Raw genomic sequence first — 26,831 nt, forward strand, 5'->3', positions numbered from 1 at the left:
CTATACTGTTCTTTGTTCTTTGAAAAACTGTCCCCATATCATCTGTCCTGTCAATCATCCCCAAATCAAGCTCCACTCAGCAATCCCCAAAAGACCATTAAACCACAGAACACTGCATTAGTTCAGATTAAAATCAGCATGATGTCCATTATCTTGCTTCAGTCACAGACATCACGGCACCAATAAAATGTTACAAAGGAACGTGATTAAAATACATTTCTTAAAGGCACAGCATTATCACACCGCATTCTGAAACTATGCCACCTATTCCACCCCCATTCTAAATTCCACATGGAGAAATATTCTGACCATCTACCTTATCGAGCCTTCTCAAAATCTTGTAGGTTTCGTCAATAAGATCAACTCTCATTTCTCTAAACTCCAATGAGGAAAGGCTCAAGCTGCTCAACCTTCCATCATAAGAAAACCCCTTCATCTTAGGAAGCAACCCGAGTGCAATTTCGACAGCCTTACATGCAAGTATATCCCTCCTTAAGTAACTAACATTGGATGCAGCATTCTTGTGGTCTCATCAGCATCCTGTACAGTTGTAGCAAGACTTCCCAGCTTTTATATTTTATACTCCATTCTAAATTAGTCGATGAACTGTTAATCAACCATTAATAAAGCACTTATTGAGCATACATTTCAATTAGAAGCTTAAAAAAATTACTGCAGTGGTTGGAAAGATTGTATGACACCAAAAGAGGAGGGAGATAAAGCTGGAATGTAACTGAAACTCTATTCAATGAGCACATTATAAAATCAATTTCCAGTTCAAGGTCCTGGTTTTGCTATCATGCAAATGGTATTGAAGCTCTCAGGACTGGGGGAAAAAAGCAGCACTTGGAGCTGTAGTAATATTTATGAAAATTAGATCTGATTGTGGCTCATTTCACGTAGTGTAATTACATCGAATCAGAATCCCTACAGTGCAGAAAGAAGCCATTCAGCCCATCGAGCCTGCACCAACAACAATCCCCCAAGGCCCTATCCCCATAACCCCACATATTTACACTACTAATCTCCTTGACACTAAGGGTCAATTTAGCATGGCCAATCCACCGAACCTAATTTGCTGTTAAACAAGCCACAAATACTCAAGAGTAGGAATCAAATCAACAATTCATTGAAAACAATCCAAGAAAACAGAGCAAATCATACCAAAACTGCTTCAGGTATGGACAGCTCTATATTGCTCGTGAATGCTGCAATATTGTCCTGAAATACACGAGCTGATTTAACTTGGGTACAATTTAAAAGCTTTTCTCTAATATCCCTAATTCAAAGATTTTCCTTCCCTTGCCCTTGCAGCCAAGCCTTTGCTTTACTTTGCCCTTTGGAGCCAGAATTGCAGAAAATCATGTTTACATTGCTGCTGGTTCTACTTCTGAGTCGGCATGTGAAGTCAGCATGACATTGCAAATGCTCACAAGATCATCTTACTGCATCAAAGTGGAAACTGCTATGCTGCAGTGCTGACTACATGAAAATACACCCTAAATCGCATCACTTTGCAATACACGCATTGGTGTTTCAAGTAAGAAACCACTAATAATTTGTGGTTTGCTATTTTTCTATATAATTAGTTGAGAGCCTATATAACTGGTACAGTGATGATGAAAAAGCTACTTCAGGCAGCAAGTGTGGAGCTGCTGCAGTTGGGTGAAATCAGAGGGAGAAAAACCCCAGAAACTGAATGGCATACTGTAAACTTGAATGGTTAAACAAACCAACAGCAATATGGTCAAACGTTATCACTCTGTTAAATATCTTTGCAGTTAGGATGTCAAAACTGGTATCTAACTAGCCTACCTGACATTTAGGGATTATATTATTGAATGGAAATAAAAACACCATGTGTGCATATGCATCCTAATTTGTATCCTAAACATTCACAAACCCCCAGCCCTGGATAGCGTGACTGCAGTGTATACTATCAACAGTGTATTACTGCAACTCAAATATACTTGGGCAGAACTTCGACATCTTAAGAGCAGCAAGTGTGAGAAAACACCATTTCTTCAAAGGTGCCCTGGATGTCACAAATCATCCTGACTTGTATAAATGTTGACATTCCTTCATTACCAAAAGTCAAAATCCCAGAACTCCCAGCCTAACAGCATTACCATCACCATATGGATAATAGCGATTTAAAAAAGGTGGCCCACCAGCATTGTCTCAGAGCAAATGAGGATCGGCAATATTAAGCTACCCTTGTTTACCTTGAGAGAATGCAATAAAAATAGAAAAATCCATCAAATACAAAAGCCTATGTCTCCATTGTAGCAAGGAGCAAAATGAAGTTTTGAATTGAAGAAAATAGTTTTCAAATCCCATTATGTACAGCACTTAAAGCTGCAATGTCCTTTCATTCTCTGCACTTCCTCCCTAGAAATTCAAAGTTATATGGTACAATAAAAAACAAGGTAGAAATTAAGTTATACAATCTCTTGCTCTTCACTTAATCTGGCCACTCCTCTTTTTAAAAAGGCATATTTACAACTGCAGTAGTGTTACCTAGTCCCAAGAGGTCAGTAATGCAGTCCTAGAACCATTTAGTGGAAACCAAATGCCAAAATGAGACATACTTAAAGACATTAATTTATATAGCACACCCTTCATGACCTCAAGAGTGTCCCACAGTGCTTGACAGGCAATGATGTTTACAGTCAATGAAGTAACCTTTGAAGTGCAGTCACCAGCCTGGAGCATTATATTTTACTTTTGCTGGCAATTTGAAAACAAAATTTACAGAGACCATTAAAAAATGCTAGTACTGACCGGAATACCTCACATTTTGGTTCTTAATGACCAAAAACAGTACATCACTTACACTGGTATTGGCAAGTTTGACTGCTTTTAATCTCCATGACCCTGTGCTAGGTCATTCAGGTAAATTCTAAATTCATTTTTGCAGCAACCTTTAAAACAGGAAATCGGCCAAGGTACTTCACAGGAGTATAATCAAAAAAATTACAAAATTACAAAGGAGGGGTGATTTGCATCGGTGACTCAACTCTAGAGGTAGGTTTTAAGGAAGGTCCAAAAATGGAGTTATGGGTGGAGTGGCAGAAAGGTTTAGGGAGGGGATGCCCAGAGCTTAGAACCATGGTAGATGATGGCACAGCAATCAATGGCAAGATAAAATAAGTGGGAGGAAAGAGAACAAAAGACCACATTTGGAGGAATGGAGAGTTCCAAGAGGAAAAAAAGAGATAGACAGATAAGGATACTCAAGGATTGGAATAGGAGGATGAGAATTTTAAAATCACAGCATTGGTGGATTGGGGCTAATGTAGGTCAATGTATACAAGTGTGATGGATAGATTTGGTACACATTGGGATACAAAGGAAGCAAAGTTTAAATGTAAAATGAGTGACATTATTTCTTTTAAACAAAGAAAGATTCTTCTAAAAATAATTATTCATCAGAAATACTCAGGCTTTTACTGGGGCCAAGAATATTCAATGTTATATTTTTAATCTACAAAAGCAAATTGGAAATAAGATTCCTCGACATTGAGTCAGAGTTTGATGGATATTAGAGGCCAAGAATTAATGCCAACAGCAGCATTTTTCTTTCAAAACAAGAAAACAAATGAAGCAACACAAAATAAATTCCAGTTTATCAATTTCCTTCATGCCAAATAACTTTTAACTTGTTTAATACAATGCTGTTTAAAAAGACTGGAAGTGAGGGAGACTGGAAAGCAGTGCCTTTGTTAGACCTAATGTATAGAACTCAAATCAGAGAAAGTCCAATACAAACTGAAATCTATGTCCTTATCACAAGGTCACTGGACGCAGAAGGATGATCTTGATTCACCCATCCAAACACTCTAGCGTTTCCCCAAATAGTCGCAACTAATTGTTTTGTTTTATTCATTCCTGGGTTTTTTACCTCCACTATTCTGCAAGTTTACTTTAGTATTTATGAAATATTTCCTGATTCAGTCCTAAAATTTCCTTTTACTAACAACCAGTTTCTCCAATTTTACTGCTGATTTTAATTTAATGCAATCTTCCCGTTTCTTTTTTTTAAAAATGACTTTACAATCGGATATACCTCATGCAAGGTCATTTTCTCAGGTGCCTGTTTTATAGGCTGAAATAACCAAGTTTCTCTAGTCTCTCTTTTCAATTCAGATCCATAACACCAGAAATAGAACATAGAACATAACAGCGCAGTACAGGCCCTTCGGCCCTCGATGTTGCGCCGACCAGTGGAACCAATCTAAAGCCACTCTAATCTACACTATTCCAATATCATCCATATGTTTATCCAATAACCATTTGAATGCTCTTAATGTTGACGAGTCCACTACTGCTGCAGGCAGGGCATTCCACGCCCTTACTACTCTGAGTAAAGAACCTACCTCTAGCATCTGTCCTATATCTCTCACCCCTCAATTTAAAGCTATGTCCCCTCGTGTTAGCCATCACCATCTGAGGAAAAAGGCTCTCACTATCCACCCTATCTAATCCTCTGATCATCTTGTATGCCTCTATTAAGTCACTTCTTAACCTTCTTCTCTCTAATGAAAACAACCTCAAGCCCCTCAGCCTTTCCTCATATGATTTTCCCACCATACCAGGCAACATCCTGGTAAATCTCCTCTGCACCCTTTCCAACACTTCCACATCTTTCCTATAATGCGGCGACCAGAACTGTACGCAATACTCCAAATGCGGCCGCACCAGAGTTTTGTACAGTTGCAACATGACCTCCTGGCTCCGAAACTCAATCCCTCGGATATCAGCATCATGGTTCTTCCTCACACTGCCTCCAGCACTTTAAAGTCCCTGGTTTCTTGTCAACCTAACGGAACGCAGTACTCAAGGTGAAGTCTGACAATAGAACTATAAAAGCTTGATTATTACCATCTCCACTGTATTGTGCTACATTCTTGAGTCTCTTTCAACTTCATCCTTAGCTATTTCGTCAGTCATGGTGTGTATGTTGTCAAATTTTCCTTCCTATCAGCCTAATTACTTTGCCCAACTTACTCTGTACTTTCTAAACTGCCTCCTCCAATTACCCTTCTGATTTGAAATCAAGTGAAAATTTAACCACATTACATCAAATTCTTAAATCCAAGTAATTTTTATAATTTAAAAAAACAGGTGTCCCAGCAGCAAGCTAAGCACTTACAACCCTGCTAAAGAGCACTCATTATGCATGCGCCATAATAATTGCAGTATATTACACACTGGAAGTTGCATGGCCTGCTCACAATTCCACATGATAGAAATACCATGCCAGCAGATAGTGAATTTTATAGCAAGGAAGATAATGGTCAACGTCTGTGCTGGCTACCTGCTGGAACAATTCAGAAAGAATTCTATTGTTCTCTCTCTCTCTCTCTCTCTCCTCCTCCCCCCCCCCCCCCCCCCCCGCCCCAAACACGGAATGCATAAAGACTTCACTAACTTGACAGTGTACTTGCAATTTATATACACAGGAGCCACATGACAGCCCAACTCGAGTATAAAATTGGACCATGTCTACAAAAGGTAGAAGGATTAATTTTTGGATGGATGGATTTTTAAAAAAAAACTTTACCAGAATGCAGCAGGGTAAATCAAGGGAACATTTGGTTTGTGTGGATGCAGTTCAAAGGCGACCTTCTCTTTAAGATGATGACATAAGCAGTAGGACAATTAAGTGAAATAGTCCTTCACAGATTAACATGCATCATCTTTTACGGATGATGCAAATTTCCAGGTTTACCTCAGTTTGTATATTTTGCCACAACTAAAAATGAGGGGGAGAATTCCAATTTTTAATATAGTTTTAAGAGTCTCCACCTACAGTTCTACATGCTAAAGAACAATTTATAATGACTGTTATCTTTTCCAAGGCCCCAACAATTAACAATTCAATTTGCACCTAAAAAGAAAGCACATGCTTCAGTTTCACATCAGTTAAATGATATCAGCTTCAAATCACCCAGACAGCATGTACAAGTACATCCATGTGACAGTCCGTATAGAGTATGCTCAAGAGTAGCTGCAGGACTCTTGGACTCTGACAATGTAAATATCCATCTTCTGCTTTAAAACCACTAAAGACATCACACTGTTAAGGTAATAAAATACTCTTCCTCTTTCCACTCAGTGCTCCAAGTATCCCTTGGTCAGCAATCCTCAAGGACATGAATATATAAAATTTGCTCCAAGTAACATCATACAGATATCAGGTGCCTTCCAAACTTACTCATTATGTGGAGAGTGGATTATGTGGGAAGTAGAATGATCTAGCCTTCATACATGCAAGGTCTTCTATCTGCTATTCATGGTGACAAAGCAAAATATATCCCAGTAGTCAATTCATGTAATTCTGTTCCAATGAAGCAAAATTCAAGTATGAAATACATTGGGCATAAAAACGACTAACCTAGGGAGCAAATTTTATTCCACTAATGTGGAATTGAATCTGATTATTCTGGAGTTTAGATAGAAAGCAGAGAGTATGATACCAGTACAGTTAACGCCGGTTGTAATTTCAGCTCTAATACCATTTGACTTCCATTCTAAAAATGGTAGCTGGCAACAATCATCTGGAGATCAAAAACTCCAGGTGCTGCCAAGGCGATTAACAATGCAGTCTTCCCAGATGGATTTTTAAAAAAAACTTACCAGAATGCAGGTCAAATCGAGGGAACATTAGGTTTGTATAGATGTGGTTCAAACAGACTCTGAAAAATTGTGCGTTACACAATAATGGATGTTATCAGAGGTCATGATCTTACAAATGTTCCTAATTCACAACAAAGTCATTCTGTAACCTGTAACAAGGAGCTATGATTGCCATTAATATTTTAATTAACTTTACTTTTAATTGTTGTAAAAGGGAGATAATAGTGCAATTACAAGCATTGGGAAAACTAGATGGAGTTGAGCAATGAACAAATAAGCATGAGGTGACTTTTTCGAAGGCTTTTTTACAAATTACTGAAGAGCATTGGCATTCTTTGACGATTATTATTTGCAATAGGGTTCAAAATGTTCAAGGATTGACTCATGCAAGTTAATATTCTTTCACTGGCATATCTGTGAATTACCAAGCTACAAAATTATACTACCAGAACTACTGGCGGTTTTGTTAAAAATCTGAATCTTTGCATTAATTCTGCACTTGATAGTTAATTTTTCTCTTCTTTTTGGCACTGTTCTAGCTATCCACGCTCTATACAGTATAGCTCTGCAAAAAATAAATCAGCAGCCATTTACAAATTCTGCACCAAAACAAGCCATAAAGCCCACACAACTTCCGAGGGATGAGGCAAAAGAGAAAGAGGAGAAGTACTGCTAATAAAATGAGAGAAGTGCATGTATTGATCTGTTAACTCGAGACTTAGCAATACAGACAATGGAGCAAATTGCTGTTAAAAACTACTGTAAGCTACCATATTTAAATACAATTATTGAGAACTAGACAGTGGATCACAGAGGCAGACAGGATGGGAAAGGAGGAAACAGTGTGAGGCTGTGTTTACATCTGGGTCACGATTGAATCTCAGGTACAAGTGAGCTACCTAAGCATCTCAAAACAGAGGGTATTAATAGCTTTAATGGAAATATAAATGAAATATCTATTTTAAAGCAGAATGTTGCACTGTAAGCTAGCTTTCAAAAAAAGGCTTCTACTTTAGAACTGGACTCCATTTTTCAACTTCCCATCAATTTTTAAAAATTCATTCTCTGGATATGGGTATCACTAGCAAGTTCAACATTTTTATTGCTCATCCCTAGTTACCTTGACAATGCAGTGGTTACATTGATTATATCTTTTTGGGAAAAGTTTTTTTGGAAAAAAAGAATGCTGGCAAAAGGGTCGAGTCTCTTCCTACTTCCCACTGCTAACCCCAATTTAGGTACTTACATTATGACCTGCCAATGTATGCAGAATGTTTAGTTTATTTACTAGTGTCACAAGTAGGTTTATAATAACACTGCAGAGTTACTGTGAAAATCCTCCAGTCGCCACACTCGGTGCCTGTCCGGGTACATAGAGGGAGAATTTAGCATGACCAATGCACCTAACCAGCACATCTTTCAGACTGTGGGAGGAAACCAGAGCACACGGAGGAAACCCATGCAGAAATGGGGAGAATGTGCAGAGTCTGCACAGTCAGTAACCCAAGCCGGAATTGAACCCAGGTCCCTGGTGCTGAGGCAGCAGTGCTAACCACTGTGTCACCGTGCCGCCCATGAGCTTCAGAACGGAAGATTTACATTGTTGTTGAATATTTAGAGCAATATTTACAATCGATAGCTGGGCACAATAGATTTCAGTAATCAATGCAAATGCTGTTCCTCCAATGCATCTAATTCAGATATTGAACAAATCATTTTCAACTATAGTATTTAAGGATATCATTTATACAATTTTGCCTCTTTCTTCTCCCAGATAGCAACATATAGTCATTTATATACAAAAGAATAGAGTCCTAGAGAAGGTAGTTGATTTGTGGTCAACTAACATTTTAATAAGCCAGTTCAGTATTTGTTGTGAAGAGTGAATATTAGAAATATAAATAGCTCTGATTTCTTGTACTTCAAGTGAAGTAACAGGATGTCTCTGAAGCAATTGACCAAGTGGTGATTCCAAAAGAACATGAACTCAATGGACAATATTGAGAAACCAAATGGGTTTCTTCTGGGTGTGGACTTAAGCCTTCAAGATGCACCATGGCCAAATTCCTTGGAAGCCTTGCTTGCACTTTAGTATCAAGCTTATCTGCATGAATCCAATCTGACTCTGCTGCTATTAAAAAATCTATTCTTTTCCTTCCCAAAATTGAAAACATAGGCAACAGTACATAATGCACCCTCTGAAATGAATTAGCATTATACAATTGCAGAAAGTAAATATGCTATGATTACTGAACTGTATAGACAATATCTACGCACAAATCTGTATCATAGCTTCCTGTACTTAGCCTACTAGAGATTTCCAACAATATCAGTGACAATCAGCACCTTAAGTACTAGGGATATTTAAAGAAACTCTTGTAAATCACAAGTTTCCATATGCTTACCCAGTAGTTTCATGCTCAAATTGTAACAGTGGCAGAGCTGTTCCAAAACAATAAACTAGGTTAACTTAATTAGGTTTGTATACAGCCCCATATATTATCCAGACCACTTATTACACTAATTACCCATTTAATTTCCTTCTTACTCTTTAGACAGAAAGCAGAGCGCTTCAAATAAATGTACCAGTGTATGTAGCGTTGGGAGTAGCTGGCAAACAAGTGGCATAATACGAGTGCTGAAACAATACAAGAAAACAAAGCCTCAAAAGCTCACCTGGTAAGAGTGTACTCCCTGAGTCCTGAATGTAGGTTCATGGCAGAAAAAGTACCTATGCATCCTCGCAGCCGTTTATCACGGCCAATCTTCCATGTCACAAATAATGGGCTGGAAAATAAATTAAGCACATAAGCACTAGAGTAATAAATGCTTTTTGTTCAAGTTTCATATCTCAAGTAAAGTAAATACATGTTTTACCCTGACTCAAAAATTTGAAGCATCGCAGATAATCTGACTGTTCTCCTTTTAATAAACTATTTGTTCAACTTTTACAATTCACTTTTAAATTTCAAAACACTACCACTAATTGTACTTATCATGAACATCAGCTACATGATGTTGCCATTTTCTAAGTTTTGCCATTAACACACACTTGTCACCTGACCGTTAGGTACCATCAGCACGTTCTTTAGTCTTTAACGCCGTCAGTAACACTGTCATTAACACTCCCTTTGTTTTGTGACAATGACATCTTTGCCAAATCTCTCCTGAGCATCTACCTATCCGACATTTGATTTTGCTCCACCTCTTCCACAGTATAAAATCCATCACATTCCTCCCTCCCTTCAGCTAAGTCATCTTTTATAGTTAGTTGGCTTAAAACAATCACCTCAAAGTTTAGCGTTTCAATTCAAAGCTTCCGGTTAAAAAGATGCAAAAAATGAAAATTAGTTTATTTTCCACGAGACACTTGACACATACCAATGTATGCTGGGTAGTATGCAAGTCTTGAAAAGCGGCATGAGGGAGCAAAAGGGAGAGACCCGAGAGTTGAAAAAATGGCAGGAGGGGGAGGTCCAGCAAGACTTGAAAAACGGCAGAAGGAGGAGAGGCCTCATGAGGGTTGAAATGCTGGTCAAAGCTGTGGACCTATTGTATTCTGATTTTTAAGAATTATGTCATAGGGAAACAGGTAAACGATTGGTGAATATTTTGCTTGTTTATCTTTGAAATGTGTAATATTAGTAAATGCATGGCTCCATTAGTAGTAGCAGGGACTATTAATAGTAAAGATTACTGGGAGTGGTAGGATTTAAGTACAAATTAAGAATAAATTTAAAACACGTAATAAAGATGGCAAGGCTAGTGACACTGCAGCACATCCAAGCTTCTGGACACCAGTGTGACCCAGAGCAAATGTGGTAGCAACAAGTACTGCAGTTTGAGGAGCTTTGGCTCAGTGAGCTAGGACTTGAGTTACAGACACTGATGCATCAGGAAAAAGGAAAAATAACTGAACACACTCCTTAGGATAAGGTCTTCCGATTGGGTCAGTGGTCAGGGACGGGGGTGTGGCTGCAAGTGGGGCAGTTATGGGATCAAGACGGTAGGAACCTTAGCCTCTGCAACTGTCCAACAGGTTCAAGATTCTTGCATCTTATACGGAGAAGAGCAGAACTGCAAGGTGAATGAGCAAACTGACTATGGCACTGATACAGCAAACTATTCTTTCAGGAGAGTTAAGTGGAATGTAATGATAGCAAAGTTGAGGGATAGGCATAGTTCTCTGCACTCAAGAGCAAGATTCAGGAGGTCACGTCACCTGCCCAGGACCCAGGTTTGAGGCACTTGCTCAGGACTGGAGAGAAACTTGCAGTGGGAGAGGATTCAGTTCTCAGGGTCCACGTTCGTACCAATGACATAAATAGGACTAGGAAAGAGGTTTTCCTGAGGGAGTATGAGCAGCCAAATTAAAAAGCAGAAATTCAAGGGTAATAATAATCTCTGGATTATCTGAGTCACAAGCAAACTGGAGGAGAGTAAACAAGGTTAGAGTGTTAAACGCATGGCTCAAAGACTATGTGGGAGAAATGGTTTTTGATTCATGGCACCTGTATTCGGGAAAGTGGGAGCTGTACCACTGGGATGCTGCGACCTCTGGCATGTCATATAATTAAAGGCGGTAGAGAGGGCTTTAAACTAAATACTGGGAGCGAGGGATCAAGTGTGGGAAAATGTGATAAGTTAAAGACAGAAGCAAGGCAAGAGAGCAAGGTAGGAAAGAGAAATGATGATCAGAGTGGCCAGAAGGGACAGTGTAAAAACTTACAAGTGAGTCAGCAGATAAAGATAGAGTTTGGAAAATAGAAAAGGGGAGCTAGAGGCTTTGTTTCTAAACGTTTGCAGCATTCATAACAAAATAGATGAATTGAGCACGCAAATTAAATAAATGTGTAATCTTACAGCCAGGGACATGGCTGCAAGGTGATAATGGCTGGGATCTAAATATTCAAAGATACATAGCATTTTAGAAGATAAGAGTAGACACTATATAAAAAGAACAGCAAAGAATGATTAGAAGAATGAAGGAGAAATTGGGACCAATAGAAAACTAGGAATATAAAGCCAGATAGCAAGAGTTTCTACAAGTAGTTAAAAAGGAACCAAGTTTGTGTAGTGAGTGCTGCTCCTCCAGCGAGCCAATCGGAAGAATTAATAATGGAAGACAAGGAAAAACTGCAGATATTTTTTCCTAAAATTTCAGTAATAATTCTGAATAAAGAGGTGACAGTTAAATCAATTAAAATCACCAAACAAAAAGCACCAAGAAAATCTAGAGTTCAAAACTGATAAACCCTCAAGTCCTATTGGATTTCATCCTAGGGTGAGAGAAGTAGGTGCTGAAATAGTACATATCGGTTTCAATTTTCCAAAATTCCCTAGATTCTGGAATGGTCCCATCAGATTGGAAAATAGTCAATGCAGCTCCTCTCTTTGATAGAAAGAAAACAGGAATACAGGTCAATTAGTTGAATGTCAGAGAAAATGCTGGAACCTATTTATTAAAAAGTTACAGCAGGGCACTTGAATAAGCTCAAGGCAATCAGGCAGAGTCAACATGGTTTTGTGAAATGGAAATAGTGTTTAATTAATAACCGGTGGATGTGCTGTGCTTTGATTTCCAGGAGACATTTGACAAGGTGCCACATCAAAGGTTCCTATACAAAGCAAATACTCATGGTGTAGGGGGTCACATATTAACACGGATAGATGATTAGTTAGCCAGCCAGAGACAGTCAGCAGAAATGGGTCATTTCATTACTATGAAAGAGTAACACATGGATCAGTGCAGGGGCCTCAACTGCCTTTTTATTCATTGATAGGATGCGGGGTCACTGGCAAGACCAGCATTAACTCCCCAACCTTAGTAACCCTAGAGAAGGTAGCGTTGCTTGCTTGAACCACTGCAGACCCTATTGTAGGGACAATCACAGTGCTGTTAGGTAGAGAGTACCAGGATTTTGATCCAGTGATTGAAGCGGCGGCAATATATTTCCAAGTCAGGATGGTGTGGGGCTTGGAGGGGTATTTGACAGTGGTGTTCCCATGCATCTGCTCACCTTGTCCTCTTAGTAGTAAAGGCAACAGGTTTGGAAGTTGCTGTCAAAGGAGTCTTGAGTTGCTGTGGTGCATCTTGTAGATGCGCCATGGTTTGTTGGTGCTGGAGGGAATTAATTTTGAAGGTGGTAGATGGGGCATCAGGACTGCTTTATTCTGGATGGTGTCAATTTTTTGTTGTTGGAGCCACACTCATCCATGAAAATGGAGAGTACTATTTTCATCATACTCCTGACTTGTGCCTTGCAGTTGGTGGATAGGCTTTGGGCGAATCAGGAGAGTTACTCACCACAGAATTGCTAGACTCTGACTGCTGTTGCAGCCATGATGTGGAGATGCCGGCGTTGGACTGGGGTGAACACAGTAAGAGTTTTAACAACACCAGGTTAAAGTCCAACAGGTTTATTTGGTAGCAAATACCATTAGCTTTCGGAGCGCTGCTCCTTCGTCGGCTGTTGCAGCCACAGTATTCATATGGCTAGTCCAGTTCAGTTTCTATTCAATGGTAATACTCAGGTTGTTGATAGTGGGGAATTAAGCCAAGTGCTGGCAAATGTGATTAGGTGGGCAGGTCAGGACATTTCACGCATTGGTGTAGACTCAATGGGCTGAAGGGCCTCTTCTGCAATGTAGTATTCTGTGATTCAGCAATGGCATTGCCACTGAATGTCATTGAGATGGTTAAATTCCCTCTTGTTGGAGATGGTACTTAAGTGACAATTAACATTCATGCCATATATCAGCCTGAATATTGTCGGAGTCTTGTTGCAAATGGGCACTGACAGATTCAGTATCCAAGCAACTACAGATTATGTAATCGCGACCAAACATTGTAACTTTTGACCTTATAATGGAAGGAAGATCATTGACAAAGCAACAAATTTACAATCAATAGGCTATGTATGGTTGCTAACTTTGCTGATGGCCTGAAGATAGGTAGGAAAGCAAGTTGTGAAGAGGGAATAAGGGGGATCTGCAAAGGGATATTGATAAGTTAAGTGAGTCTGCAAATACAAAAAGACAGATGTAGCATAATGTGGAAAAACATGAACTTGTTCATTTTGGTAGGAAGAATAGAGAAGCAGCATATTTAAATGGAGGGGGATTGCAGAAGCCTGAGGTACAGAAGGATATGGGTATCCTAGTGCATGAACAGCAAACGGTTAGTATGCAGGTACAGCAAGTGATTAGAAAGACAAATGGAATGCTGTTGTTTATGGAGGAGAATGGAATACAAAAGTGGGAGATCACATCTGGAGTACTGTGTACAGTTTTGGTTTCCTTATTCAAGGAAGGGTATAATTGTATTAGAAGTCATTCACGAAGGTTCACTCAACTGATTCCTGGGGTGAGCAGTTATCTTATGAGTAAAAGTTGGATAAGTTGGGCCTGTATCCATTGGAGTTTAAAAGAATGAGAGGTGTTGATTTGATTTATTATTGTCACATGTATTAACATAGTGAAAAGTATTGTTTCTTGCGCGCTATACAGACAAAGCATACCGTTCATAGAGAAGGAAAATGAGAGTGCAGAATGTAATGTTACAGTCATGGCGAGGGTATAGAGAAAGATCAACTTAATGCAAGGTAAGTCCATTCAAAAGTCTGACGGCAGCAGGGAAGAAGCTGTTCTTGAGTCAGTTGATACGTGACCTCAGACTCTTGTACCTTTTTTCCGACGGAAGGTAGTGGAAGAGAGAATGTCCGGGGTGCATGGGGTCCTTAATTATGCTGGCTGCTTTGCTGAGGCAGTGGGAAGTGTAGATGGAGTCAATGGATTGGGCTGCATTCACAACCTTTTGTAGTTTCCTGTGGTCTTGGGCAGAGCAAGAGCCATACCAAGCTGTGATAAAAGGTACAAGAGTCTGAGGTCACGTACCAACTGACTCAAGAACAGCTTCTTCCCTGCTGCCGTCAGACTTTTGAATGGACTTACCTTGCATTAAGTTGATCTTTCTCTATACCCTCGCCATGACTGTAACATTACATTCTGCACTCTCATTTTCCTTCTCTATGAACGGTATGCTTTGTCTGTATAGCGCGCAAGAAACAATACTTTTCACTATGTTAATACATGTGACAATAATAAATCAAATCAACACCTCTCATTCTTTTAAACTCCAATGGATACAGGCCCAACTTATCCAACTTTTACTCATAAGATAACTGCTCACCCCAGGAATCAGTTGAGTGAACCTTCGTGAATGACTTCTAATACAATTATACCCTTCCTTGAATAAGGGCATCTATAAAAGTTGGTGAGAATCGTAGCTGACATGCCAAATTTCCTTAGTCTTCTAAGTAGAGGCGTTGGTGGACTTTAACTATGGTGTCGGCATGGGGGGGACCAGGTCAGGTTGCTGGTGATCTGGACACCTAAAAACTTGAAGCTCTCGACCTTTCTACTTCATCCCCATTGATGTAGACAGGGGCATGTTGTCCTTTACGCTTCCTGAAGTGGATGACAATCTCCTTCGCTTTGTTGACATTGAGAGATTATTGTTGCCACACCAGTTCACCAGATTCTCTCATTCCTGTACTCTGTCTCATCATTGTTTTGAGATCTGTCCCACTGCGGTGGTGTCGTCAGCAAACTTGAAAATCGAATTGGAAGGGAATTTGGCCACACAGTCAAAGGTGTATAAGAAGTATAGTAGGGGGCTGAGAATACATCCTTGTGCAGCAATGTTGAGGCTGATCGTGGAGGTGGTGTTGTTGCCTATCCTTACTGATTGCGGTCTGTGATATTATCTCGGTGAGAGATTTATTAGGTGATATTATTGAAATATAAAAGACCAAGGGAACTTGACAGGGTAAATGCTGCAAGGATGTTTCCCCTTGTGGACAGACCAGAATCAGGTGAGAGTTTAAAAATAAGGGGTCTTGAGATGACAAGAAATGTTTTGGGGGTCATTGGCCTGTGCATCTCTCTTCCCCAAAGAGTGATCGAGGCGGGCTGAATATTTTTAATAACCGCACAACCTCAAACAGACCATTGTCCGCAGCAAACTACCCAGCCTTCAGGCGAACAGTGACCACGACATCACACAATCCTGCCACAGCAATCTCTGCAAGACGTGCCAGATCATCGACACGGATGCCATCATCTCACATGAGAACACCATCCACCAGGTACACAGTACATACTCTTACGACTTGGCCAACGTTGTCTACCCGATACGCTGCAAGAAAGGATGTCCTGAGGCACGGTACATTGGTGAGACCATGCAGACGCTACGACAACAAATGAACACCGCTCGATAATCACCAGGCAAGAGTGTTCCCTTCCGGTCGAGGAACACTTCAGCAGTCATGGGCATTCAGCCTCTGATCTTTGGGTAAGCGTTCTCCAAAGCGGCCTTCACGGCACACAACAAAGAATCGCTGAGCAGAAACTGATAGCCAAGTTCCGCACACGAGGATGGCCTCAACCGGGATCTTGGGTTCATGTCACACTATCTGTAACCCCCACGACTTGCCTGGGCTTGCAAAATCTCACCAACTGTGCTGGCTAGAGACAATACACATCTCTTTAACCTGTGCTTAACCCTCTCTCCATTCACATTGTCTGTACCTTTAAGACTTGATTACCTGTAAAGACTCGCATTCCAACCATTATCTTGTAAATTGAGTTTGTGTCTTTATATACCCTGTTTGTGAACACAAGTCCTCACTCAGCTGATGAAGGAGCTCGAGACTCCGAAAGCTTGTGCTGCCAAATAAACCTGTTAGACTTTAACCTGGTGTTGAGAGACTTCTTACTGTGCTTACCCCAGTCCAACGCCAGCATCTCCACATCATGAATATTTTTATTGCAGGGGTAGATAAATTCTTGACCAAGATAGCCAAAACAGTATCATGAGAAGGTAGGATAATGGTATCAAGGCCACAATCAGATCAGCAGTGATTCTACTGGAATGGAGGGACAGACTTGAGGGGCCGAATGGCCTGCTCCTGCTCCTAATTAGTATGTTTCTAAGTTGAGAGAAAATGTATTCGACCTTAATTTAGAAATTGAACTACAAACACAAAAAACAAATGAAAACACTGCCAGATGTAACCAATAAATCTGGCCATGACAGGAAATGGAACAATTACACTAAAGAACGAATGAATGGTATCGACATTTAGCTGCTCTTTTCTGCAATTGACAAGTGGGCTCTGTAGCAGGGGATACAGAAACTCCTGTTTTTTGAAGACTATTAAAATAAAGTAGACTGGTTAAAAATAGGGGCCACAGTGTGCCTTATATATATCAAAGGTGTCACAATGTGCCTCACATATTATACAAAGTATTGTCTGTATAAGCACATATGTAATCATTTTTGAACAAAGTATTACAGATTTAAATTTTTGTATTTTCTTGAGCTTTGCCAACAAGCAACTTACCCCTAGGCATAATGCAATATAAGCTTAGTTAGACAGACCACATTCTTTTGAAACAATGAAGCAACAACATATACCCCATTATCAGGGGTTGGCCAGGCAGCTACAGGCTACCAAGGTTTTTGAAAATGAATAGGAGGATTCAGCTGCGAGCTACAAGGAATAATGTACGCAGCCTCCACTGGTAAGGAGACAGAAAACAGACAAGATAGATGACTCCCTTATTGTTCCCAGGCCTGCAGGTATTAGGAGAAACTCTCGAACCTACTGGATTTGCGTAGTTAAGGTTACTAGGCAATTGGGGTGGGGGGGGGGGGGGGGGGGGGTAGAAGATTTTCTGTGTTTGGTTGCCCAATGAATTCCTAGTTCTGCTAGTAGATAGAATGCTATTGGCCAAAGTAAATAAAACTGTATTAATGTAATTGGACCATCCAGCTTGGGTGGGAAATTCGAATCTTCAGAAATGTGTATCTGTTGTGCTCATGTGATTTGAGAGAGAAGTTGGAATCCTCTGACTATTTCTCTCCTAATATATGTTGGTCAAATAAAGAACATCGTTAACTGCATACTGTCTTTCGCCAGTCTGCGTATTAGCTGAAATCAGCTGAATACAAGACCCCCCCCAGAGGGACGCCCTGAGTAAATCCCCTGACAAGCTCGAAAGGATCGAACCAATTCTCATTTTTGATCAAATATAAACTGATTCGAAAATGGAAAATCTATGCTTTTTAATTACAGACAGAAGCTTGTTATTTATAAAGAGCTATGCAAGTAAGCAATGGTCTAAAGAACTCTGTGGTACAGTTCCATAATTAGGTGATGCGTTATTTTTAGAAAAGTAATGTTTAGATTAAAGATTTCACATCATTTAGATTTGGTAAATGAGTTTGAACAAGGACAAGAGTCTTTTTTTAAAAAATCAGATTTCTTAAGGCGGCAGTTGTTGGCAAGATACCACTACTAAAAAAAACTACAGAATGCAATTATCTATTGAATGATAATTGGCAAACAACGAATCATTAGCAAAGCTTGCTGGAATCACAAATTTCACAACTTTTAGTGAAGGTGCAATACTGAAAAAATGCAAACTTTAAAAACCTTCAAGAGGTTTGAGTATTGCTGGCAGAGACATCATTTGTTGCCCATCCCCAATTGCCTTTGAGAAGGTGCTGTTCAGTTGTGTTCTTGAACCTCAACAGTCCATGTGGTAGAGCTATACCCATAATTCTGTTAGGGAGGCAGTTCTAGGATTCTGACGAAGCAACAGTGAAGGTTCATAGCTCCAAGTCAGAAGGGTTTTGATTCGGAGGGGAACCATATGTACTGATTCCTTGAAATGAATTATAGTCCCAAGCAAATAAATATTGTATTTGGGGGAAAAAAAGTGTTGCGTAATTTTTGAAACATTGTGGTATGGTTGTTGGGAATCCCAACTTTTAAATAGGAAAGGAATTTGAAATTGAATTACCAATTGCTGGATATGTTTCTCAAATTCTCTAGTGGCTGGCTCCACTTTACTGCAACAGCTGAAATCAGGAAGATCTAATGTGGCCCATACAGACAGGTAATTTGATATCCTAATAACGTTGAACTATTTGAATATCGCCATAGTACAGGAATGAGTATTGCTGGAAAAAAAAAGAAACATGCTGCTGAAGCTTTGCATCTTGGGTGAAATTCTCTGGCTGTTCACGCCGGCAGGATTTTGCTGGCCACTGGCGGGCTGCTTCCATCACTGCATATTTCACAGCAGGTTGCATAGAAAATCTCATCCTTTGTAATCACGATAGACGCAAGAATTTCAAATGAGTAATGTGGTATTATCAATTTTTTTGCTGATGCGATGCCAGTGTATCCCAACAACTGGAGGATGGTATCAAACAAGACTTGTTTGCAGAACTCAGAACATAATGTCTAACGTTAGATGTGATTGGTTGATTGGACAGCACTTGCTCAACAATTCTGTGCGTGCCAAAAATTACACTAACAACCAATTTAAGATCAACAGTTGGGCTTGCATTCTGATTCATATACACTTGCTAGAAGTGACATATTCACATGCAAGAGTTTGTCCTCTGAAGGCTAAAGGCACCTACACAGGCATTGCATTTCTTCTGAATTAATCAAAGGCATGGAAGACCAACTCCCTGGTGCATTCTCCTCAGCAATGCCTTGACCACAGTTGATTTGCCACCAGTCAGCACCCTTTTTGCATGCAGAAGAATTGATGTTCCCTTGCTTCTGTCCTGTTGAGTACAAGACAAAAAGCTGCAACAGGCAGGTTTCTTTTTTCAGCAAAATAATTAAGAGTTCTCCAAAACGAAACCCATAAATTCTTAAGAACGTTACACACAAGATCTTTGGGAAAGAACTATTCTACCTATCCATCTAACTCACAAATCAACTGTGTTAAAAGAATAAAATGTCAAGCGAGAGCATGAGAATGAGAGAAAAGAGCGAAAAAAATAGAGTGCAAGAATGAAAGACAGTAAAAGTAGACAGAAAGTTCAAAGTTTTGATTCAGCCCTTTGAAGCAATTTTAGCCTATTCACATCATTTGTACTTCGAGTTAACTTGCGTGGCTTATGAGAAAGTCTAAGACTGCCTAGGCTCATAATTTCAGCTGGGATCTTCAACTTGTGAAATAAATAGCAATCTTTTAACATAGTAGAGTGGTGATAACTGCAAGGTTGCAAGGATGTTAGTCAGGAGGTTACAACTCTTGGTACCAATTTTTGATTAAGGGCATTTTTTTTGGAGTTGAAGTTGTAGAAGCTCTCAGTATCCCTATGTCCAGCATTTCCTAAATATCACCTGCAGGACAGACTACTTTGTGTATTTCACAACCTATATGACCAGGTTCCTAGAAAAGGAGACAAAATGGAATCCACCAGAAAAATCGCAAATGATAACCGTACAAAACAATTACAATGTCAGTGCAGGGGGAGAAATAAACTAACAGCTTGGAACGAAACCTTGAATCCAGATCAGGAATGTCATTGATATACATTGTCTTGCATGGTATGAAGCTCTGATATGAACACCTTACCCAGATGATTTGGCTATACATTGGGATTCTGTTATACATCTTATTTCAGGAAAATATTTGGAGCAATTACATGTGTTCAGAAGTCTTTTGGCTTCCACATAAGGCCACTGGTCAATTTTTAACATGCTCCCCCATCACTTAGTTAAAAAATGTTCTCCCACTTTACTGATCAAACATTCATACCAAATATATTCAGTAATGTTTTTTTAAAAAAAATCAGCTTTATGAAAAGATCAAGGACTGTGCGCTTTTTTTGCAATGCAATATATCAGTAATCCACCAAATATAAAAGGCTGCATGTCACTGTCACTTCAAACTTTAACACCTCTTTACAGGCATTTTGGTCATTTGATTCTTTTCTAAACAAACAGCAATGCTGAGAATACATCATTACTTTTCTGAGCCAGCTGCCTAAATCTGACTACAAAGTAGTGGATTAATCCAGGTCAAACAGTTGGGGTTAACAAATTCAGATCTTAGTTGAAAAATAAAGGACATTTGAAAATAAAATCCTACTTTGTTTTGAAGTTACAAAAATGGAATGAGACCAACATTTCAAACAGGCATCACTGAGGGTTTAAAAACCCTGGGTTTGGTAGTCCGAAATATTCTGTGTCAGCTTCACAATTTTGAAACGGTTCAGCATTCTTGTTCCTTGCACATTTTAATGCTTTGATATTTCTAAACACTCTGCAACATTAGCGAAACAAGATCTGCAATAGGAATATAAATTGACAATTGGAATAGTCAATTATACATACAAGACAAAACTGTTCCAGTTTGTAGATCAGCATCTGCATTTCTATTACTGTGTAGGATCGCCAGCTTCATACATAAAAGGAAATTTCATGAATTTTTGCTTGACTTCAATGAAGATTTACCCATTCTGACAGAAATGCAGATCAGTGAAAATCCACTTAAACACAGCTATGTCAGACACTGCAATGTGCATCTATCATGTTGATGAATTTATTCTCTCCACCCACACAATGATCACCCTTCCCAAACACTTCACAAAGTGGCTCCAACTATCATCTCCGTTTTTGACCAGGCTGAATATGCATTCACAGGCAGCATGGTGGCATAGTGGTTAGCACTGCTGCCTTACAGCAGGGACCTGGGTTCAATTCCTAGCTTGGGTCACTGTCTGTGTGGAGTTTGCACACCCTCCGTGTTTGAGTGGGTTTCCCCACGGGTGCTCCGGTTTCCTCCCACAGTCTGAAAGAAGTGCTGGTTAGGTGCATTGACCCGGACAGGCACCAACATGTGGCAACTACGGAAATTTCACAGTAACTTCATTGCAGTGTTAATGCAAGCCTTACTTGTGACTAACAAATAAACTTTACAGCAACAAAAAGACTAAAATCATTGAAACTTATGTTTTAGATATCCCTGCAACAAGCTTCCTTTCAGAGGCCTACCAGTTCAGTTTCAGACCCATGAATGGAAATCTCAAGTCTTGCGTGCTGGGGATATCCAGCCCATAGACAAAGATGATTTATGATTTTCACCTTGTTCCTGTGGAGCTAGAATACCTAGAGCATAACACTTCCAGTCACTTACAACCAGGTAGAACATTTACAAATCAGCCAAGTGCAAATAGCCAGGATAGTGGTTGGGGGTGGAGCAGAGAACACATTAAAACATCTTTGACGATCAAACCAGGATAGATAATTCATGGTTTGAAGGGCTTAGTCAATGAAGAAAAATTGAACAGGTTGGGCTAACACCCATTGGAGTTTAGAAGAATGGAGAAATATTCTTATTGAAACAAAGGATCCTTTGGAGGACTTGATAGGGTAGAAACTGGCAGGGGTTTCCATTTGTGGGGGGAGTTGAGAGATCTCCTTAACACTGAGATAAGATGAATTTTTAAAAAGGGGTAATTAATATGTTGAATTTTCTTCCCCATAAAGCAGTGAAGCCTGGGTCATTGAATTTATTCAAGCCAGTGTTAGACAGATTTTAGATTGACAAAGGAGTCAAGGATTATGGGGGAGGCAAGAAAGCGGAGTTGAAATTGCAAACAGATCAGCCATAATCTCATTAAATGTCAGACCAGGGTTGAATGGGAAATGGCTTTCTGCCGAGTACTATGGGTCCTATAATATTCTTTCTGCCGGATCGGAATTTTGATCCAAGTCAATTGGTGACTTCATTTGGTGGGCACAGCCTAGTGCAAGGACACATGGAGCATTGGAGCACATGACACACATGCGACTGCCAACAGTTGGTGGTGGCGGCGATGACTATTGCTGTGGTGGGAGAGTTGGTGGAGAACAAAACCAACGGAAGGCAAGGGGAACTAAAGAACAAAGCTTTTGTAGTTGGAGAAATGGGGTTGGCAAGGACCAGGGTGGGCGGTAACGATGAGGGAGCTGTTTTCTTCAATAAGAGGTGTTGAAATCATTGCAGATAGATTTCAAGCAAATGAGTGTTTATTCCTTGAATAATAGAGCCCATCAGATGCAAATCTTCCTTTTAAACATGATAAAGAGTTCCCAATTATACTTCTATATTTAGAAGCACATCACAAAGCCAGATTCTTGATAAAATTTGTATTCATCTTCCTTGGCCCATTCTTACTCATGGACAACTTCATGTAGCTTCTTCAGAGTGAGAAGTTTTGATCGTTTTAAAAATAAGTAATCCTGTACTTAAATTAGTACCGTTGCAATAAGATACTTATTTGACAGCAAATGCTTTGCCAGTCTCTGCTGGTTGAAAATGAATTCTTAGCCGAGTTTTTTTGCTGGTGGTGCTGTGGGAAGGTGGCAAATCATTAAGTATGGAAGGTGAAAGAATTGGTCTCGAAAATAGACAAACCGGAATTGCTCAGTGATTAGTTGTACATATTTGCATGCAAGGAGACTGTTGAAAAAGGCAGATGAACTGAGGGCACAGATAGATATTTGGAAATGTATCAATTATTACCAAAACATGGTTTAAAGAAAAGTAGGAATGGAAGTTCAACTTTCTTGGTCGCAAGGTTTTCAGACCAGAGGGATGATTAAAAAGGAGGGCTCGTCACCAAGAAATAAATCACAGCATTGAGGAGGCACGATATGCTGGAAGGATCAAACAAGGCCAAATGGTTGGAACAGAGAAACAATGAAAGGAACAACCACACTGAGGATTTCAGCTACCCTATTATGTAGTGCAAAGATACATACAGAACAAATCCTTAAATGCAAATCAGAAGAATTTTTGTTAGCCAGCATGCAATATGCCTAAAAGGGAAGCAACAGTTCTGAACTTAGTTTTAGGGAATGAAGATGGGCCAAGGGGCATCAGTGATGGCATATTTTGGTGGTAGTGATTGTAACCTCAATCTATTTAGTGTAGTAATGGAGAAAGACAAACATAGGTCAAAAATAAACATTTAAAATTGGAGAAACATCAATTTTCCTAAACTATGATGTAATTTGGTCAAAGTGGATTAGAAGCAGGTACTTGAAGGCAAACCTGTTAGAACAATGGGAAGCACTGAAGGAGGAGATGGGGGGGGGGGGGGCGGTGTCAGCAGGCTGAGTGGTACAAAGTGCCAGATTCAAGGAATCAAGTCACTCTGCGACAAGTCAGGTGTCCTGATCTCCAATTGAAGGTATGGGTTTGAATCCCACTTCTAACACACAACTTATACATCTTGTAAAACGGGTGGGAAAATAACTGGTGGTCACTCCTACTGATGCGCTCATGCACAGATACAGCTATGGTAGATAGGTTGTTGAGGATGAGGTTTTTGCCCTCTTGGTTGGTTACCTCACCACCTGCTGCAGACTCCGTCTAGTAGCCAAGTCCTTTAGGATTTGACCCGTTGAGTCAGAAGTCCCTCCGTCCCCCCTGGCCAGAGTACATTCTGCATCCTTACCACCCTCAGTGCTTCCTCCAACTGGTATTCAACATGGAGTACTGATGCATCAGCTGAAGTGGCCATCATGTGGAAATCAGCAGATTTCATTGCCCATGTTTGATCTGATGTCATGAGACTTCATGGGGGCCAGAGTTGATGTTGAGGACACCCTGGACAATTCCCTCCAGACGGTACACTGCTGCGCCGTCACGACCATCGATGGTCTGTCCTCCAGATGGGAGGCAGTGGCAAGCATTGCTGCCCCACAAGCACCAGAGACCTGGGTTCAATCGTGGCCTTGGGTGATTGTGCGAGTTTGCACACTGTCTACATGGGTTTCCTCCCACACTCCAAAGATGTATAGGTTAGGGTGATTGGCCATGCTAAATTGACCCTTAGTGTTAAGAGGATTAGCAGGGTAAATATGTGGGGTTACGGGCATTGGGGCTGGGTGGGATTGTTGGTGTACGCTTGATGGGCTGAATGGCCTCCTTTTGCACTGTAGGGATTCTATGACAGGGCATACCCAAGGATGGTGATGTCTGGCACAGTCATCCTCATGGAATCATACCTGACAGACAATGATAGGTTGTTTTTTGACTAGTCTGTGAGACAGTTCTCCCAATTTTGGCATTAGCCCCCAGATGTTAGTACGGAAGTTCTGCAGGGTCAACAGGTGTCTAGGTTGATGCCAGGTGGTCTATTTGATTTCATTGCTTTCAGAAGTTTAGCGGTTTAACACAACTGCATGGTTTACTAGACCATTTATGAGGGTACCTCATTTTGACTTTTGTCACATGTATTGGTATAGTGAAAGTATACTTGTGCACTATACAGACAACGCATACTGTTCATAGGGTACATAGGGGAGGTGGAAAGCAGAGGGTGCAGAATGCAATATTACAGTCATACAGGGTGTAGAGAAAGATTAACTTGAGGTAGGTCCATTCAAAAAGTCTGATGGCAGCCAGGAAGAAGCTGTTCTTGAGTCGGCTGGTACATGATCTCAAGACTTTTGTATCTTTCTCCTGACGGAAGGTGGAGGAAGAGAATATGCCTGGGGTCCTTAATTATGCTGACTGCTTTCCCGAGGCAGCGGGAAGTGTAGACAGTCGATAGATGGGAGGCTGGTTTGTTTGATGGACTGGGCTACATTCACGACCCTCAGTTTCTTGCAGTCTTGGTTGGAGCAGGAGCCATACCAAGCTGTGATACAACCGGAAAGGATGCTTTCTATATAAAAATTGGAGAACGCCATAGTGGACATGCTGAATTTCTTTAGCCTACTGAGAAATAGAGGCAGTGATGGGCTTTTTTAACTATAGTGTTGGCATGGAGAGACCAGGACAGGTAGATAGTGATCTGGACACCTAGAAACTTGAAGATCTTGACCATTTCCACTTCATTCCCATTGATGTATTCAGGGGCATGTCCTCCACTACGCTTCCTGAAGTCGATGACTATCCCCTTTGTTTTGTTGACATTGAGGGAGAGATTGTCTTTGCACCATTTCACCAGATTCTCTATCTGGACACTCCAGAGCTGCAGCCTGGATGGTCCTGGCAATGTCACTGATGTTACGTTGCCAAGTCAGGAGACCGTTTAAAAGGACTCACTGTCAGTGGAAAATCAAAGCCAGGTGGTGAGCAGTGGTTTACAAAAAGTGTGTTTCTGACGTATGTTTTCCTTTGCCAATTCTCCTGCCCCTAGGTCCTCGGCTGTTACTCCTTGGCATGGAGGGTTTAAATATGGGGTAGTGCAAGGAAAGGCATACTGCTGGTGGGTTGAGGTCCTTGAATAATGGCAAGCTGGGTTGGAATACACCGTTGTCAGCAGCTTGCCCTTGGCAATTCCCCTGATATTGGGAGATGTCGAAGAGCACCTGCGATAATGCACATTGTAGAGCTGAGTTGCAAATCAGTAAGTTTGATGTGGGCAATTTGGTACAGTTTTAGGACAGTATTCTGCAGTTGAGTACATGGTCTTGGCCTTTGATACACAGGAAGTACCAGCCAGTTTACTGGGGAAGTTATTGCCGATTTTAATTTTTTTCTGCAGTCTTGATAGAGGTGCTGTCTGCAACAGAGGATTGTGTGTCAAGGACATCACCTAGATAAACAGGATGGGGATCATACTTCAGTGTCTGATCATTCAGGGTGATGCACAATTTCTTCTTACTGCTATCTTGAAGTAGTCAGCCAGCTTTGCAACATCGTCACTTAGTGTGTTTTACAGCTCCGGGAAAATCTGAGCCTGTGTGAAAGATGTTATTTGCACAAATAAACTTCAAAGACCAGACAGGGGTGTGTCATCGTTGTACAAATTGAACAGGGTTGAAGCCAGGACAGAGTTTGGGGTAGCTGACTCACCCGCTTCCTCCAGGTGCAGTCTTGTCACCCATATACATCCTGAACACCAAGCCCAATACAGAAAGTGTTTATTGAAAGTGCAGGGCCGAAATTAAAAAGAAATAAAGTACAAGGAAACCCTAAAGATGTTGATATAAATACATAAAGACGATAACTAAGGGAAAAAGAGAACCTACATATGGAAAGAGGAGATGGGCATGGCCAAATACCAAGCATACCTTCACAAGAGGAGCAATGCAAGCATTGTAGTTGATGGGGGAGGGGGGGGTTGGAGGTATTTCAAGAGATAAATATGAGGGGGAAACTATTGACAAAAACTATAAATTTGTGGGCAGTAAAGGGAAGGGAGACAAAGCTTTTATAATTGTGCAACTACTTTGAAGAAAAAAATGGACAAAGTGAGAAAACTTTAAAAAACTTATTTGCATCTTAAGCGAATTTCTAAAGTGGTAGGCAAGTACAATTAATTTGTTCACAGCCAGTACCTTTCAATATTAGTACGGCACTTAAAAACC

At 40.4% G+C, this 26,831-nt stretch overlaps 1 protein-coding gene across 1 annotated transcript in view; it reads right to left on the reverse strand.

The window, feature by feature from the left end:
* Positions 1-26,831, reverse strand: part of LOC144493065 (nuclear protein AMMECR1-like) — a 141,266-nt gene that overhangs the window by 53,461 nt on the left and 60,974 nt on the right. The window contains exon 2 of the mRNA XM_078211926.1: positions 9,319-9,429. Coding sequence (XP_078068052.1) covers positions 9,319-9,429 — 111 coding nt within the window. The remainder of the gene's footprint in view (positions 1-9,318; positions 9,430-26,831) is intronic.

This window comes from Mustelus asterias, chromosome 4, assembly GCF_964213995.1.
Source record: "Mustelus asterias chromosome 4, sMusAst1.hap1.1, whole genome shotgun sequence".
In the NCBI taxonomy this organism is placed as follows: Eukaryota; Metazoa; Chordata; class Chondrichthyes; order Carcharhiniformes; family Triakidae; genus Mustelus; species Mustelus asterias.